Source organism: Rhamphochromis sp. 'chilingali', assembly GCF_963969265.1.
Source record: "Rhamphochromis sp. 'chilingali' genome assembly, chromosome: 8".
Taxonomy (NCBI): Eukaryota; Metazoa; Chordata; class Actinopteri; order Cichliformes; family Cichlidae; genus Rhamphochromis; species Rhamphochromis sp. 'chilingali'.
In genome coordinates, this window is record NC_137935.1 from 13,745,134 (window position 1) to 13,764,083 (window position 18,950).

The 18,950-nt window shown below is 41.6% G+C and overlaps 1 protein-coding gene across 5 annotated transcripts; it reads right to left on the bottom strand.

The window, feature by feature from the left end:
* Positions 1-255: 255 nt before the first annotated feature.
* Positions 256-17,486, bottom strand: sytl2b (synaptotagmin-like 2b). 5 transcript variants are annotated; one of them, XM_080888348.1, is made up of 20 exons: positions 17,428-17,486; positions 15,998-16,150; positions 14,383-14,546; positions 13,965-14,076; positions 12,923-12,971; positions 12,726-12,828; positions 12,234-12,639; positions 11,947-12,152; positions 8,060-10,549; positions 6,721-6,801; positions 6,556-6,606; positions 6,167-6,261; positions 5,959-6,075; positions 4,818-4,987; positions 4,271-4,373; positions 4,009-4,170; positions 3,732-3,816; positions 1,931-2,033; positions 1,635-1,840; positions 256-1,026 (listed from the first exon to the last, which is right to left on the bottom strand). In XM_080888348.1, the coding sequence occupies exons 1-20, from the start codon at positions 17,472-17,474 to the stop codon at positions 878-880; spliced, it is 5,052 nt and encodes a 1,683-aa protein (XP_080744474.1). In that variant the 5' UTR covers positions 17,475-17,486; the 3' UTR covers positions 256-877. The 5 variants fall into 5 exon arrangements, 4 of the variants coding, with proteins under 4 accessions (XP_080744474.1, XP_080744473.1, XP_080744476.1 ...); XM_080888347.1 differs by having other exon boundaries at positions 6,688-6,801; XM_080888350.1 differs by having other exon boundaries at positions 6,688-6,801; positions 17,330-17,429.
* Between the last annotated feature and the right edge of the window lie 1,464 nt (positions 17,487-18,950).

Genomic DNA, 18,950 nt, shown 5'->3' on the forward strand with positions numbered 1-18,950 from the left:
TCCTCCTTTGGTTTTGTCCAACAGTAGCATAGAGTTTACACAAAATACCTTCACTGACAACCCTCCACATTTATCTGAGCCTGGGACCGGCAGTAGAAGTGCACTGGCTTGTTGTCATCTGTAACGGTTGTACAAAAACAGTTGAGATATTTCAGAGCTCAACAAAAAACACTAAGAAAAACCTGCTGTTAAATGTTAAATTTCTTATAATTTACTGAACAATTAAAAAAGACAGACTTGTTCAAATGATCTGTATTAAATGTCTTTTATTGCACTTGTGGTTAATATAATTAACACGGCACTTTAACAGTTCATCACACGTGAGATCTGTCTTTGGATTGAATTATATTTTTGAAAATACTGTCAATAATTGTTAGTCCAAGAAGCCATGTTTTCTGAAGACTCAGCTAAGTAAACAAAGGCTATATTGGCACTTCCAGGTGATATAACATTGATAACTTGTGGTATATACTAAGTGTAAGTTCTTCCAAATAACAATACAAATAAAAAATACCCAGTGTCTTATTAATGTTCGGCAAAAGACCAGGTGAAAGTGATGTTACTGTGTCGCATTAGAACAGAACAAACAACTTTAAGGTGCTGGAATTATAAAAATAATGTAGGCATTGGTCGATCCTCTTCTTAATTCTCATAGCTGTGTAAGAATATGAGTCTAAAAACAAAACTCACCCTCCAGAGGTTTCTCTAAGTGTTCATACCACCTTTATGCTGGGTGGCCCACAGGTTTCTGTAAAATTTCTGCCAAACTGATGACTCCAGTGTTTCACTCCGCTGCCTTTCATTTATTTTTAAACTTTGAAATGTAAAAGCAGTTTTACTTTATACTCGTCTGCAATCTCGTCACAGTTTGAGATATTTATTTGAAAGCGGTTTTTGCAGAGTTCAGCATTCTCAGCGGGAGTACGGCTTCCACCCATTCATTCGGGGTAGCCATCATGCGCTCCCACAGCGCCACCTCATAAGGACTCGAGTCCATCCAGTCCACCACTGCTCCGTAACTTCTGCCTACAGAGAGAGAGAGACAAAAAAAGCACAAAAAAAAAAAAAAAAAAAAAATCATCTTTCCAGCATGAAACTGTTAAATTTCTTAGAATAATTAGCTCTTATCTACATCATATAAAGCCTTTGTTTTCTTTCTACACACTTTGATCTAGAAACACTACTCACATTATGTCATTCTGTTTTTGAAAATTACATTCTGCACACTTTTATGTTTCGCAGACTATAAAGGCTGTGCATGCAACCAGCCAACAAGAATGATCAAAGCATTGAAGATTAAAGACATTTCACATATATATATACTAAAATGAGCAAGTCTTACTGCTTTCACTCATAATGTAAACATCAAAGCTCCAATAACTTCACAACAGAAGGCATGTTCAGTTTGTCGTTCAGTGCCACCTCAACTGGCAGCTGGAAACTTTGTCTATCCCATCTAACAGAGGTTGTCTTCATGATGTCTACACGACTGAAAGCACCGAGCTGATACCATGTGTCGCCAATACAATATTTGCATTTGCAGTGCTTGAACAGGTGTACCTAATGAAGCGGCCGCTGAGTGTATCTCATCAGGTTGCGTATTTTCATAAGTACTTCTTCCATCAGTAGCCTACCTGTTCCAGTCCCCAGCCTCAGGCCCCCCAGCAGGTTGCTTGCGAGCCTGTCTCGGTCCCACACAGTGAGCTCCACGCATGCCTCTGTTAGATCAGCCTCTCTGATGCCATCATACACCATCGTGTGGTTAAACACCGGATCCACCGTCCTCCGCAGCACACGCGTCTTCTGGCGACTTTTCCTGCTCGTGTCTGGCAGGACGAAGCTTCAAATGAGCGGGTAGAAGAAAACATGTCGTGACTAATACAGAAGAACCCCTTAAATAACTAACTTGAGATGAATCAGCTGTGCATACCACTTTACATATGGGTCGATGGTAGCCCTGATTAGAGGCAGGTTCTTGCATTCTTTCACCCAAATGTGAATCTCTCCAGTGCTGCAACTGTCTTTAGCTACACCTTTAAAGAAAATGACATTACATTTTTATGACTCTGGTATTTCTACACAAGTATAAGACTGAACTTAAAAACTAAAACATACTGCAGTAAGGGAGGTTAATACATAACATTTTATTACTGGATTTAAATGATGCTTTTCTTTCCTGCTTTTATTTAACTGGTAATCTAGGTTGATTCTTGCACACACTTTGTACAGTGATAGTCAGCTATAGTGCTGTGAAAAAGTATTTACTGTGCACGATTTCTTTGGTTTGTTACATATTTGTCATATTTGTTAAACGTTTCAGATCAAACACATTTTAAATATTAGACAAATATAACCCAAGGAAATACAAAATGCAGTTTTTACTCCTCTGCTGCAAAAGGCTGATGGGATATTGTCATCACCCTTCTGGGCGAGTTTACCAACCTACCTGGCAAAGTAATTACACCCCTAAATTTAATAACTAGTTCTGGCACCCGTGTCAGCAAGAACTGCAATCGAGCGTTTGTGATAACTGGTAATAAGCCTTTCATATCACTGTGGAGGAATTCAGGCTCGTTCGTCTTTGCAGAATTGTTTTAAGCAAGCCACAGTTGAAGGTTTTAAAGCATGAAAAGGCTTTTAAGGTCACACCAATCAGATTTAAGTCCAAACTTTGGCTAGGTCACTCAAAACAAAGAGTTCCTTAAGAACTCCACCTTTATACTCATACATGATTAAAAGTTCAAAATAATTCTTATTTATCGTTCACATTACATGGTTTGTTTGTTTTTAGATGGGCAGGTGTCAACTTTCATCATTTTAAGAAAAAACAGAAGCACTGTGAAAAATATCTCCATCCAGATTAAAAACATCAAGCATTTGGTGATGTAGAAATCTTGGCCAATCAGAAGCCAAGCGGAAGGCTTGAGTTTTACATTTGACTCAAGAGTGAGGTTCAACTTCTCCTAAACATCAGGGGAAACACTGACATCCATATTCTATTCATGCAACTGCAGATATTAAAATCTTTCCTTTAATAATAATAATGGATTGGATTGATATAGCGCTTTTCAAGGCACCCAAAGCGCTTTACAATACCACTATTCATTCACTCTCACATTCATACACTGGTGGAGGCAGCTACAGTTGTAGCCACAGCTGCCCTGGGGCAGACTGACAGAAGCAAGGCTGCCATATCGCGCCATCGGCCCCTCTGGCCAACACCAGTAGGCAAGTAGGGTAAAGTGTCTTGCCCAAAGACACAACGACCAGGACAGAGAGCCCAGGGATCGAACCGGCGACCTTCCGGTTACAGATGCGATTCCCAACCCCCTGAGCCACGGTCGCCCCTTTGTCTGCCACTGCAGGAAATCGCCTCATATAAAACAAATGATGTGTTGTGCAGTCTGATGTCAGAAAAGGAAAAAAGGCACATGCCTTTGACGTTATAGGACAAAATCTGTTTCCTCGCACAGAAGGAAATGCAGAGTATGAAAATCTTCAGCCAAAAAAAGTTTTTCAAAAGTCAAAATGCAAAGAAAAATACCCATGTATGTGAGGACAGGGTGTTACACAAGTCTTTTTTAACACGTCTCCCTTTAACCCGACTTTCTTCTGATTGGCTCTATGTCAGAATAACAGAAGCTTTGACAAACAGGTGAGAGAGGCTGCTGTGCTACTGTAAACAATACTGCTAATCTAATATAAAAAACAGAGGAGGATTACTTGCAGACCTTCGCTGTGGATGATCTGTGGCAGGAAACGTATGGCTAGTTTCATCTCTCCTCGGTCATTTGATGGCGCTAGCGTGGGCGTCGTCTAAGACACGGGAGACATTACATAAACACCCAAAAACGTCATCATGTGACAGCTGATATAACCAACTCAAACAAGACTCTGGAAAATAAATGAGCGGACGGACCACATTCTCCAGATAAACCGGCGTTATGCGATGAGAAAACAATGTCGCAGATAAAGAAGCCTTTGTGTGTGTTTATCTTTTTTTCTTACCCTGGCTTTCAGGGCTAAGTAGTTCATCTGGGTGTGGTCAAAGTCCCACTTAGACAGCTCCACGTCTACCTCGCCCAGGAAACTGTTCTTGCCAAACGTGTCATGATGCCAAACAGAAAGAATGAGTGTCTGGGTCCTGAGATACTCCATGCGAACTCTATACTGGGAGGATAGGAAAGAGCAGGGCGCTTTTATTTGCTGTCAGGCAAGATTTACGGTGTGGGAATATTTGTGTGTTGGTAAAATATCCACATATTCTTACTCTGAGGATCTCGTTAAAAGTCGGGTTTAACGTCTTCTTTTTTACCGATGTTTTCCTCTTTCCGAGATTAGCTTTATCGGGTGCCAGGTAGCTCTTGACATACCTTAAAAGGAAAGAAAACAAATCTTACAGAATATATGGAGGAAGTAGTCACAGTTAGTGGCCAAAAATGGGCTAAAATGAATAATAACTTTTGTGTGATATGGTGACAGAATATAGTAGAAATGGATAAATACAATAAGTTAAGAAAAAAAACAAACTTTCTTATACTTCAAGTTTCTAGTGAAAGCTGAGGAAACATCATGAACCACATGTACTGTTGTTCTGACCTTGCCACTTTGCTATATTGCAGGTAAATGCTAGTGCTATAGTGGCTACAGCCATCTCTTATATACAGTCAATACTCTGTATATGCCCCTCTTTATTATTTTACAGTGACTTAAAAGAAACCTGGAGTCCTTTTTTGGTGGGGACAGGTGAAAACATGATGCAGGAATATCACGTTTCCTTTCATTGGTTTATAATCTAGTATGGAAGTAGCACTCACGGATCTGAGCGGCCCCTTTTCGGGTCTACAGCAGCCAAGTCTCGGCACTCGGCCACAAAAATATGAAACTCTCTGAGCCGCTGGACGTAGTTGATGGAGAACTGGATGCTTCCCTGGACCTCCACATTCGCAAAGTCTGCACTGTACATGGTCATCACACTTCCACTTAGCTGAAAGCATACGCAAACATGAAGATAAACATTGTTTATTATAAAACAAAGCAGAAGACGGTCTGATGCATGCATGTTTGAGCTTTTGGTTATTGAGTTTTATTGTGCAGCAGGTACAGACGGAGAAGGAATGTGTGAGGTACAAACAGTGACCGGAGTTCTTGTTAGTGCACTTTTCTATACTTTGACCTGATCAGTGCTACAAACCTTAGCGCTGGAAAGTTGCTGTGAACTGCACTAAGGTGTGGGGAGGATTCAAATTTCTTTTAGAGCTATCAGTTTTCTCCTTTAAAATCATCTCTATGGATAAGCTTTAAAAAAAGCCCTACTTGACAAACCTCATATCTCACTCAGCATTTCAGTATTTGTTGCTCCAGGGCTCACTGGAGCTTCCTAAGGCCTGAGAAGTGGTAAAATCACAACAAAATTTAAATTTACGCTTGATTAAAAGTGTTCACTAATGAAGATTTGGCTGAAGACCAACTTTGTTTAGCTAATGCACATCTGCTCACGTCTGGTTAGCCTCCCACTGTTCAGCTGAGGTGCAGTGCACAGATGCTTGGCAGCTTTGGGATCTTTCTGATTCTGGCTGTCATCCCGACATGGGGGCAGTGGTGGTAGAAACATTTATTTATGTCAGTATCAATACAACTGGAGATATTCTACTTCACATAATATTCAAAGTATAAGAAAACTGATGATTAATGCTCATATTAAACAAAGTTTACAAAAGAATGAGGTCAGTGTATCACTGTAGGCCACGACATGTTGGCGGCTGTGCCAGCAATAGCATGAATGCTAAGTGGAATGCAGCCTTCAGTACACCTGTATTGTTAATTTAAAGCTTTTGTTGTGGAAAAAGGTTTCTCTAGTTCAGCTTAAAGCCAAGAAGCAGCGCAGTTAAAGTGAGAGATAAGTGAATGGGAAAAATGCGCATGCAAAGCGATGCATTCTGCTGTGTATAAACATACAGAAGACACAGACGGCCTGCCAGAAGAGATGGTGAGGTTAGACATTGAGCTGCCCATTATTAGTCTTTCTCGGGGGTAACTGTCCTCGCAGGTGGAGTCAGTGGTTTCGCCAGGATCCTACAACACAGACAGCAAACAAAGCTCTGTGCTCGAAGATGCAGTGCAGGCTTTTTTCTACAGGACTAAAAGATGCAAGAAGTCATTTTACCTCCTTCTGTAAGAATGAAGGAACTGATTTGCTCATCTTCTTCAGGTGGTCTGGATCCGAAAATAAGGCCGAGGAGGGTGATGCGATAACAGAAGCTAGAGCGTGGTTAGTTGGGAAGCAGAAGATTAAAATACTGATTAAATTTCCGCTATGATCGCAAGAAAATGTATATCCTCCGGAGACCCAGCCTAATTATGCATGTCCTCTGTAGTAGACACAAAAATCAGAGAAAAAGTTAAACTGAGAGATACTTTTTTCCCTTGGTTCTCAGAAGGATAAAATAAGATAAGTATTTGTCTTATCATGTCTCGCATAAAGTTCCTAATGTTGTAAATCTGCTCAACATTTGGCAATAAAATCCTTTCTGAAAGGAAAAAGGCAGTTTCTACCATCGTTAACGCGCCTGAGGTCAGAAGTTGAGTCCTGTCTTCTTTCTTGTCCTTGGAGAAACAGAATTACAGTCATCTCAAATTGTGTCTACAAATGGAAGATTCGGGCTTTAGCATTGAGAACATGCTCACGTGGTGATAATGATGCGGTGATATCCTCCATACTTTTAGCCAGATTTTTGGGCCGTGCTTCTGCTCGCCGCAGTGCTTTCCTTACAGGATTTTGGTCACAGTCATCATTTTCACCTGCAATCAGCGGAAAACGCTCTGATTAACTGATTAATGGTCTTGAAAGCTGAGAAAGCACCATGAAGCAAATTAAGGGCACTGATTAATGGCTGTCGTCTGGATCCTGGATGCGTGGAGGAAACTTTTAGACTTGACAAAAGGTATAAATAAGGTTTATCTATTCTTATTTGAATGATAAATAGTCTGAAATATTTTTAAACTGTTCTAGGAAAAAAAACCCAGAAGCATGTGAAAAATGGCAATCACAGTATCCCACTACAGTGTTTTTCGGTTAACGGCATTGCAATGCAAAGACAAGAGGCTAATCTGCTAATCTTTGACAGCTGATTATGAAACAGCTTTTGATCAGCTGATTATTGCAGCTCCATTTACTTTGAATCCACAAATGAAAATCGAAGTATTTGAAGTTTGAGGTTTACAATGAGGTAATAATGAAAATACAAAAGAAAAGAAATTAACCTTTAAACAATTCAAGGTTTGAGGTTTGAAGAATACTATATAGCACTATAAAACTACTGTTGGTGAAATGTTGTTTTGTTTTTGCTTTTTAATTAAGTTACCCAGCCCACAAATTAAACACAGACAGCTGACTGCAGGTACACAGTCTGTTTACTGAGATTTGCTGTTGCCAACACAGATAACCCGACACGGACACAATGTCAAGGACACAGCTGGATCCAAGCCATGATGACAAACTGTATCGGAGTGTACACACAGGAGTACGACCTACACAAAACAGCTGTTGAAAAAAATTAGATTGATATTTGCGATGAATGGGAGGGATGCTCGTTTATTTATTTTCTGGTTTATTTTATGCAAACTAATTCATTTCAATTTCTTTAAATGTTTCCAGCAACCCACTGGTACTATTTGCAGATGTCACCCATAGGTTGCTACAGATCACCTGACGCGAGGATAATCCATCTTCAAACAATCCCGGGCCACCTTGGATTTACTGTAATTTACATGAGCACACCTGGTCTGCGATGCGTCTCTCTGAAGCAGGGACTGCTGGTTGTATTCTACTTATAGACAGTCTCTGTCTGGGCTATTCAAATGACCCATTTCAAAAGGTAACGATATCACAAGGTCATAGCAGTTGCAGTGCACTGTTCAACCACTATTTTCTCAAGCATAACTGTAGCTGAAGGAAAGAAAAAAAAAAACACTTTATGACGACATGTATTTTAGAGAGAAGTTCTTGTTTTGAGTTGCAGTAGAAAGTAAAAACATCAGATTGAAAACTGGTGCTTACGATTTGAACTGTTTCTCGAGTTGGACCAGGTTTCTGACGTGCTGCTCACAGAGGACTCCTGGCCAGTGTCTGAGCTGCTGTAGTTTGCCCACAGGGGGCGTTGACTCATCTTGTTGACCTTCCTGCTGTATCGCTCCTCAGAGCTAACCGGTGTGCTGGCCCTCACCGGCCCAGTCAGATCCAGTTCATACCCAGATTTGCCCTCTGACCCCTCGTCCTTCACGGCCGGAGCGAGTGAGGTGTGGACGCTGGTCTTATCCGTCATCCCCAGGTAGTGCCGGTAGTCTCTAGGAACAAAGGCGCGTGCTCGTGGAGTCAGAGCCTCCGTTTCCTCTGATCGTCTCGGCACTATAGCTTTCTCAGGGTTCTGCCTTTGCTTTCTGCTCTGAGAGTGAACAGGGCTGACATCCATTTTCAGTTTGCTTTGATCTTTTTCATCGGGAATGCTCAAAGCGAACATGCTGGTGGCGCGGCGCATAGAATTACCCCGACTGCTCGAACAACCAAAGCTGTCTTTTCTGCTCTTAGGAATACGACTCTCTTTTCCTGAGCTGTTTTGTGGTTTTGAAGTTTTCTCCTCTCTGCTGGAATCTTTTGAGCTCTTTCTGGACAATCTTTGTTGGCCTGACTCAGTTGAGTTATAATTAGGTGGGTTGTTTTTGCCATCACCCAGTGCTCTGGACCCAGAGCCCGTCTGTCTGTCATGTGGCGACTTTGATCGATTCAGAGGAGGTGGAGATGATTTCATCACGGCTGGTCTTGTTTTCTCGACAGCAGAGGATAGTCTGTAAATCTCTGGATCAACAACCTTTACGTCCTGAGACGACAGCTGAGCACTTATTCCCTCTTTCCTTTTGGGGCTTTTGGGTTTGTCAAAGGAAAATGATCCCTTGGAGTCTGATGTGGCCTCATCCCAGAACTCGCGTAGAGTGTTAAACTGGGCCCGGCTTGTGCCGAGGCTCGGAGACAGCTTGTCTATTCTCTGATTCAGCGGCATAATAGAAAAATTTTGATGATTTTTGTCATAGTTTTCATCGTCACTGCCTGACTCATTGCCAATTGACCTCAGGTCATATTCTGATTTTGTGAATCTTTTATTCAGTTTCGCCTGATTTGCTCCACGAGCCACCTTACCATCTCCGAAAGCTCTAGGTTTGCCGGTATAAAACATGGGCTTGTTCCTCTCCTGCTCCCAGAAGGATTTGAGCTGCTTTATTCGCTCTGCAGTGCTTTCTTGGTTTTGCAACGCCTGCCTATTTAGATGAGGACTGTTAGTCCTGTCTTTATTGGATGAGTCCTCTTTTCTTTTTGGAGACATGCTCGAATGAATGCTTTTATCCTCACCTGAACCTCTTTGAATTTGTGCTTTTGTGGTGATCTGCACATCATTCCCAGGTTGCTTATAGTCCATGTACACATTGTTTCTGGTTAAACAGAGCTTCTCAGAATCCAGGCTGGCCCTTGTTAGAAGGTCTGTATCCAGCTGAGACACGGGGAGACTTTTTGAGAGCTCTTCTGGCAGCAGGACTTCTCTTGGTTCAGAAAAGCTGTCAGGTTTGATTAAAAAGATGCTCTCAGACTCTGGACTGATGGCCGTCCTTGCCGGTGCTCTTGTTGTGCAAAAAACCTCAGCATCTGAACCTCTTCTCTCACTGGACAGCAACATCAAATAATCTGACTTGTATGTTGAATCATCATTACCCTCTTGGGGCAAATTAATCACCAGATTGTCTGCTTGCTGGTGGTTATTTAAATGAACACTCTCTCCTACATCTGTAGTGATTAGCAGCTGCTGCTCTCTTTCATCACTTGGATTTGAAGCGTATTTATCATAAATCTCATTCCCGCTGTATATTCCAGGAACCAACGCCATATCAGACCTTTTCTCTGTCGTCAGCTGAGCAGATTTTTGACCTTTGTCGCCAGACGAGACCGACTTCCCAATGAGTATTTTAGGGCCTGTATTGCTTTTCTCCCAGAACGACTTCAGATGAGATATTTTAGGTGGTTGGCTTTCATCGGCATCGTCTTTCACATCTTGTGAATGCATTCTCTCTCTGGTACCCGTCTTCACCTCCTCTTGTGATTCAATCACTTCCTTGCTGCCTCTTCTGTCAGCGGCTCTAAGCTCTTTGTCATTGTTGATCTGTCTTTGTAAATGATTCCTCTTTGTTTCAAGCGTTTCCTTTTTCCTGTCACTTATCATATCCACAGCATCTTTCGACAATAAATCCTCAGCTCTTAATCTACTAACTTCCACATGTTTGTCAGGGCTCTTTGTAACCACTGGATCGTCTGAATTTAGCCAATCGCTGCTGTCCGTGCTGCGGCTGAACCACTCCAGCACCTTTGCAATGGATTCCTCATCCTCACCAGTGGGACTGGTGGCCTGAGTGGATAGCTTAAACACATTTGCATGATTTGACCTCTGGGTTTGCTGATGAGACTTATCAACGAAGTTGAGATCATAGGATACAGGGAGATCTGGATCTAAAAAGCAACGTGGGGAAATAGAATTAGATACTTGGCTCTACTTCAATAAGCGGCGGGATTACAACATCAATTTAATGAATAAATAAAACAGTATTGGTGTACAAGGTGTGACCAAAGAGCGCTACAACCCACTGAGGAAAAAGCATTTCTGACTTCAATTTCAGCTCTCTGCCCTTCAAGGTCTTCTCCTTGTTCACCTCTGGACTTATTCCAGCACTCCTGTGTTTTTAAAGTCACTCTACAGAAGTCAAGTTCACTGTGATGCTTGCTGGATCTCCTGAAGTTTTGACACATTAAGTTAAGTTTAAAGGCCCCCAAAGGTTCTGACCTTCAAATTTCTCATCTTTAAGTTGGTGGGAGCCGAATTTGTCTCTTTCTTTTATCTGTTATAAGCCGGTGCAATGTTCTCCTTCGGCTGCCCTGGTACATTACAGGAGAGTTCAACATTGACTCACTAAATTCACAGCACACAGTAGAGAAAATGTGAAAAACAAAGCAAAACACTGACTCTCTCTCAGATAAGCTCCTAATTTGATGTGTCGCCTTCAAGTTTAGACTCTCCTTCACCGGTGATGATCGCTGGCATGAATGTCGGGTTACCTTAAACCTGAATTTGAGGTTAAATTTCTGGTGAAATCACAGATGTGTGAGTGCATGAGGAGTGCTTGCGTACTGTAGGAGTGCTGGAAGCTTGCAGAGGCGGAAAATAAGATGACCCTGAAGGGGAAATGGACCTCATATAGCAGTATAACTTTGCGGTGTTGCTATATTGATGGCAGTGTGATTTCATATTTAGTCTAAAGTAAAACATTTTAACAACATTTTAAGAGGGTGATAAAACTTGCTGACCTTAGCAAACCCTCGATTTTTCATTCAGGCGATCGCCCCTTTTAATTGTGTCTTATATTTGTTTTATTGCCCAATACATTCAGATAATCTTATTTTCCTAATTATGGTTTAGAGCTCATTCTTGAATCTTAGTACTTAAATATTCAAATGGTGAATATTGTGTTTATTATACTTGCTACAAATCAGTATGTTAGATAGTCGTCCACAGTGGAGTTAAATTGGATTTGCTGGAATTACGATATATTATCTTCTGTTAAATTTTTGGACATTGGCTGAAGTGGGGAAAAAAAAAAGATTAATCGTCTGTCTGTAGCAGACAAACAGAGGAAAATACCAGAATGGAAGATACACTCGGGGTCACAAGATAAATAAAAGATGAAGAATGAAAAAACAATATTTCCCCCCAAAAAATGTCAGTTTTTCAGACTTTTCTCTGATTTTATTCATTTTTTTTAAACTTTCACCTCTTTTCATCTCCTCCAATCCTTGAAAGAGGAATACATGCCTGAAAGCCCTGCCCTGTCGTACCTTGTTACTGAACTTACCCACAATGTTTTGGGGCAAACTCAGCTCCTCCTGCCTCATCGCTGGCCCCACACGGCTGTTGTTTTCTTTGTCCTGAATGTTGGTGGTAGGCAGCGTGACAAAATTCAAAGGTGGAAGCTCTCTTTGAGGTTGGTCATCTCGTTCTTCACTCCTCTGCGATGGTCCCGTCTCAGTGGACGCATCACTTCTTGTGTATCTGGACACTCTGAAAATATACAGGTTGTGAGTTACAGTGGAAGGATGCAAACGTTTAATTACAGGTTCCCAGTATAAGTTTCCCACTGACCTGTCTCTTGTTATAGAAGCTGGGTTTCTCTGTCTTTCCAGACTTGAATTGGAGGAAACCTGAGAGTTGTCACACAGTGACTGCAAGGAGTTTTCATCTGCAGATGTGGATGACCGGGCTACCTGATTAGACACTGCACTTCTTTGAGGCATTTCATCTTGGCTCTTCAGGCCAGACTGATTAGAGCTCCCGCTGGATCCCCGCTGCAGCCTCCGTCGTGGTGTAGGAATAATCCCCGCTGACCCCGGCTGAGCATCCAACCCCAGGCCGTTGCTTTCAGACGGACTGAGAGGACGTCTGGAGAGAAAGGTCCTCTTCTTTGGCACTGGCCTAAAACCTACAGAGGAGCCCTCTGATGTCTGATTGGCCTCACCTGCTGGGTGATTCTTCAGTGGAGAGATGGGCTCTGAGGACAGAAAAGATAAGAGGCTCACTGCGGGATACCCTCAGATAGCCCCGCAAAGATCTGTATGTTCAAATTTCAGTTCAGACCTGTCTCCAGTGACTCCTGGTCTCGACTGGCTGACAGGTAATGATTATTTTCAGGAGGCTCAACAACAACAAGGGAAGCACGGTTAAAAGGGTTATGCCTCGGCTTGAAGACAGAAAAGAATGAAATGCGCTGTTAACTCTACAACAGGAAAAAAGAAATGGAAAAAAGAAAGTCCAGCCTGTTTTTCAACACGTACCATTCTCGGGGAACGAATCCCTGAACTTTGATTCTCTTTTTCTGCATCACTGGGAAAAAAGAATAAAAAAAAAAAGGGTGTATTTTTAATCTAATATGTAAACAACACCGTGCATGACTGGGACTCGCGACAGTAAAGAGTAATGACATTAAAGAAGCAAAAGATGTCTGCCCATCCAAACCACCCAAACATCAAAGGAGCAAACATATGAGACAACACTTGCGACATGTCTATGTTGTGGCTGAATTAAATTAATCTAATGCAATTCATTTAACTGCGTTTAAATCTCATGTGATGTAACGAAGCAATGGGAAATAAATGCACTGCAAACCAACACTGTCAGAGTGCAAATACCTGAGAGGGGCTAAGTCAAATATTGACTGCACTATAACAGAAGTGTGCTGAATGTGTGGCACAAAGTGACTTCACTACACAGTCAACTGTGTGACTAATCCAGTCTTATATTAACAAAAGGTCTTACAATAAAAAACAATCTTCTCATTCAAATTAGAACCACAGGATAGGACGATCCTGACATTTTTTTTTTGCATAACTTAATTTCAAACATAACAACAACATCTCGTTATGTCCCAATCGGAGTAATTGCTCTGAGAGTTTTATCGAGTTAAACACTTTGCCCAGAAGGTACAGTAGCCGCTGCCTGGCTATAAAACAGATGTATTCCTTGTCAGCACCACCTATGTTTACACAGGCTGAGTCACAAGACTCCAAGTACATATTCACACTGACAGGGTGACGAGAGAGATAAACAGAGCTGGTTCAGCCTCAAGTGATAATATCAGTGTCTGGTAGCGTTACATGTGAACGCATCCTTCGCGGTCTGTTTCTCGAGTCACAGTGAAGCTGGTACTGGTATCAGATCGATATTAGCACGGCAGGATCAATACTTGTAATTTTTTTATATACAGTTTGTTTTGGACATCATTGAATAGACCTCAAACATGAGAAATGCCTGAACCTTTTTGTGTTGACATAATAACATTTGCAGTATTGCACAGCACTATAGGAAACAACTGCTTACCTAATCTGCTGTGGCTGCTCTGCTTCCAGCTGTCTGGCAGGTTTCAGTGGAGGAACAATGTCTGAAGCTCGACTGCTCGCGACCTTGGGTCTGTCAAGTCTAAGAGAACCATCTGCAGGAGAGAGAGGTTTGGAAAAGTCTGTGAATAACAACACTGTCCAGGTTGATGAAGCAGAATAATTCTGATTTTCACCACACGTTGAGAGGGAATTCTTTCCTGGCCTCATTTCTGACCTCAGCACTCTGTATGTATTTACCTCCGAAAGGCTAAAACATTTAAATCCAGCAGATCAGTAAAATCTGTACTTGCCTCTGTTGTGATAACAGGGTGCTGTGGTCAAAAAGAGGAAAAGTTTTTTTCCCCTGAGCACGAAATGTGCATTTAAAACTCTTAGCGAACAGTGCAGAATGAGCAGACCTAAACTAGCCGCTTTTCCTTGTTTCATGGAAGCCAGAATGATTTCCGAGCCGTGGATCTTGTCCCTGTGTCTGCGTGACTTGGCCTCGTAAAACCACTCTCCTGTCAGGTACTTCAGTTTAGCGTCAGACTGGGAGGTATTGTTTACTATGTCCTCCAGTTTCCTGTTAGGATATAATAAAAAGAATAAAATAGACATACACAAAAGAGAAATGAAGTGAAAACGCTCAAGTGGAGAGGTTTTTTCTGTATAATTTCTAGTTCTTTTATGCAGTGTGTTAATCCTAGCTGAGTGGCACGTCTTGCTGAATGGCTACAGACACAAAAAAAAGCAAAAGCGAGACAATGCTCGCTTTCGGTTGCACTGAATGAAAAATCTGACACCATTTTAATTCACTTTGAGCAGGACTAACCTGCAAATATGGGGTGAAATACAAAGCCAAGAGCGCAGAAAGGACAGACAAACTCCCAAAAATCTTTTAAAGGTGTTCACAATGCAATCAACATAACACAAATTCTCTTTTGTGTTTTTAATCGTGTGAAGCATTTTTCAGATTTAAGCTTAAGCTAATGATAAGCTTCTGATTTTACTGTGCAGGAATTCGGAAAACATTTCCATCAACTTTAAATTGAATCAAAGAGGGAACAAAAAAATTCCTCCGCCTTGAGCTGACTGCTCCAACTCATCTTTCCTCCTTCACAGAGGAACTCGGTGGTCATGGGAAAAAAGGGTAGCACATTATTACAGACTGTTGGCTTAATCCTTTTACACTAGACTGGCCGAGACACAGTGAGCATTCAGCCCCCCGCTGATGGAAAAAGTCAGGCCGGCCAATTGCATTAAGGCCACAACAAAAAGCACGCTGTTTGATGGCATTCTCGATTTTTGAAAATGAAATCAAAACAGGGTACACAGCATCGGGGATTTTTGATAGTTTGCCCGCATGGTTGCAATTTGAAAGACGAAGTGTGCACTTTTGTTTCAGGACATGGGAGAGGCCAGAGAAGATGTGAGCTTCTTGTTTGTCTTCACACACCCTGAATATGCACAGTGAGGAAGTTCTGACCCCGCCCGAAGGTGCTAAGACGACAGGGAAACAGCAGATGTCAATTGTTTTAAAAGTCCTAAAAAGATATGACCAAATTAAACTTCTTTTCCCCATCACGTTCGACACTCTTGATGCATCTCCCATCACTGAGGCCTTTAAGGGTTTCTATTCCTGTCCATCAGACCAGCATGATCCTCTCCCACGTGTGGACTTGGCTGTAATCTAATTGCTCATCTCACATTGAGGTTTCTCAGCTACGGAGGCAGCGTCTGTGTCCAGCCAAGCTGTTACTGTGTTATTGGATTATGAGCAGACAAATATTATTTTGACGATCCGACAAAGGCCTCTTCTCACAGAACGGGTGACAGAGGGACTTGGGAGTTCTTATTAAATCAATAAAATGACATTAGCTCAACAACATGACATTAACTTAAGAGTCAGCCCAAAATGTCTCAGCGCATGTCAAGAACAGAGCCAAGCAGCGACACGCGAGTAAACAGTGGCTTAAAGGACGCCCAAAAATATGACTTCATATCGTCATACGTGACTGAGACTCAAATTTCAACCTGACTCTCTCCTCCTCTGCCTTCTTCAGTTCAGCATCCCTCTTCAGCACCGTCATGATCATCGCCTGCTCCTCCTCCGTCAGGTGGCTCAGGTCTATCATGGTTCCTTCTCCTGCTTTTCTCAGCGGACAGGTGTGGAAATGGTTGCTGGTTCTGTCAAAGTATACAGCAGTTAATTCAGATCCTGTAAAGTTCTCAAAGTTTAGAGCTGTACCCTTAACTCTTTACCCCTTGAAGGACTACCAGCAGTGACACCTAGAAGCTCTTCTCTGATCTAAGTGGTTTCTTTAATATTTCAGGTCTGCTTATAGAACAAAATGACTGGGTTTGCATTAGAAGTTAATGAGGGTGGTCACTGTCTATGCAGCTACCCCTCTATACAGCAGGCTTCTCATTAAGAGTGACGTGGAGCCCATTTTTTCCAATTTAAACCAGAAGCCGGTCCAGTATTTAAAGCAATGAAAATAATTCCATTAGAGGAGTTATTGTTAAAGCTGTAGCTCCTATATTTTCTACTTTACCCAAGTATATAGCTGCCTTAAGCTGCTTTAAACTTCTAGTGCACTGCTATGGTTCTATCATGTGACTGATGGAGGTTTAACAAGGTTTACACAGAAGGTTAAACCTACAAAACCATCAATATTAAAGATCAAATCAGGGGCTCCTGTTATTTTTTGGCTTGTATGTAGTTTCATAGTCACATCTTATAGAAGCTCACACAGTGAATTTCTGGATATTGAATATGGGAACTTTTTTGAAGAAGGAGGTCAGGTTGGAAAGTAAGCAGCTCCTTAACCACGGGAACAGCTGCTTACACACTGATGCTATTGATATAAGCAAGTCATATATATTAATGAGCCACAGGCACGTATTTACTGTTACTCTAATAAGTACCCAAATTATGTTTAGAGTAATAAGGGTGCCTGAGAAAAAAATATTCTATCAGTGGTGCTAAACTTTAGCTGGTGTGCTCTTTTTTATATAAAAAAAGTTTATCAAGCGAAAGAGATGCTGATACTTTAACACTAAACTTTGACATCTGGACAGTAACGCGAGGAATCGTCTGGTCTTTGTGCAGCTGATGATTCCTTCAGAGATAACCAGCAACAGGGCGGACGCAAAAGTTTTCTTTGGCTGAGCAAACTTAAGCACATGAACGTTTCATAGAGTAAAAAATGGTTTTAAATGAAGCACACCTGAGAAGTCTCATGTTAACCTATTAACGTGAGTGGCAGAGGTTTACCTTAAATCTCCAGAGTGTCACTTCCTTTCTTTCCACTTCAAACTCAACAAGTGTAAAACATCGTTTGTTTGTGTTTTATATTTGCCTACCTTACAGGACACCTGAGGACTTCTCACAGCCCGCTTCTGTCTTTCCCATCTTCATGTTTTACAAAAAAAGAGAATCACACGGGAAATAAAGTTCTTACCTCCTCCACAGGTCTCCTGCTGCTGGATGCGCCGGATCTCCGGACATGCGCGTGGGAGGGGGCGGACTCAGAGCGCGTGCATGGGGAGGATCTGATGAGCATGAGCTGCAGTTTTTAATTTGACTTTCAGTAACTATATAAATATTTATTTTTATTTAGTGAATGTCTGGGTGTTTCATGTCAAATTCAAGCTTTAATTTTAACTGATCTAACACTTAAATATAAATGAATTATGCAGTCAGTGGTGTAATGCCAGGTAGTGTCCAGCAGGTGTCTCCAGTTTACACACGTTGACATCATCGGTCTGTTTGACAAAAGGGTGTGAGCATCCTCACGGGCAGGCGAGGCTCTAGGACAGCCCAAACCTCAAATACAAGCTTACAGCAAGGCACTGTTTTCCCTTCCGCCTGCACTCTGAATGCTGTGAAATTATTTGGAGTAAGCAGACCATAAATATTCCCACGGTGACCCTGATGTGGTTTCAGGGCACAGCCACAGTTTCAACACCTGAGTCCTTCCTGGTTTCATGTTTTCAGCTTAGGAAGAGCACAAATAAAAACGGTTGGAAAGTGAACTGTGACATAAGCTGCACAAAAATCCTGTTATAGGTTTTATATTTGAATAGCTCATGAATTGTGCTGATTTTATTTAGGTCTAATACATTTTAGACTCTGACTTCTCTAGTCAGCAAATTAAACCTTAGTCTACGGAATATTTTTCCCTTTATCATTTAACCGTCTTGTGACCCCTACAGCAAAAAACAAAACAACTGTCCTGAACCAAAGACCTTAAAAATCTTTGGCAACTGGTTAGTAACCATGTGACTATGTTGTCTACTAAAGCAGGATGTCATCTGCTGGATAAGATCCTTCAGGTGAGTCTCTGATCTTAAAGATAAAGTAGACAGAAACCCATAAAGGAAACACTCTCCCCTCTGTTTTAAGTGCCTTCCATCAGAGCAGCTGAGGGTGTATACATGTGGTCTAAAAATCAGCCTCACGTAGGATCACTACTCAGCTTTCCTGTTTGATGGCCTTGTGTTTAACTCATCAAGCCCTCTCCCTCATCCCAAGCAGCAATTTACTGAATGGCCATTTGTTGACTGGCTTCAGAAGCAAGTTGATGTCCACAGACTTCTAATGAGCGTGTTTACAACCTGGAATAAAAAACCCATTATAGTCTCAATGTTAAATTCTCTTCTTCACAAAACCTTTAGAAGTGTGCATCTTTTTATAAACCTACTAAAATAGACTTTAGGAATTAATGATAACTACTAGGGACATGAGGGTTCACAGGACAGATGTTAATCTGCAGTGTTTAACCCTTAATCCTACAAGAAACCATATTCAGCAGACTCAGATTGGCCTCCCAGTTGAGATCAGGATATCCCACAAATAGTGATGTAGCATCCCAATCCTACTACAGCACGGGTGGGCAATTCATTTTCCCCAAAGCCACACCAATGAGTTCACAGAGATTCAAATTTATACTGAGCAGAACTGAGTTTAGTTTATCCATGTGGT

Bases quoted from the DNA above. Each gene is read 5' to 3' on its own strand.
- sytl2b (XM_080888347.1), bottom strand. From the start codon at position 17,474: ATGTCCGGAGATCCGGCGCATCCAGCAGCAGGAGACCTGTGGAGGAG. The intron at 12,972-13,964 runs GTAAGCAGTTGT...CTTTTTTCCCAG, and splicing joins GAGCAGCCACAGCAGATTAG to TGATGCAGAAAAAGAGAATC. The intron at 6,607-6,687 runs GTGAGCATGTTC...TGTTTCTCCAAG, and splicing joins CACCGCATCATTATCACCAC to GACAAGAAAGAAGACAGGAC.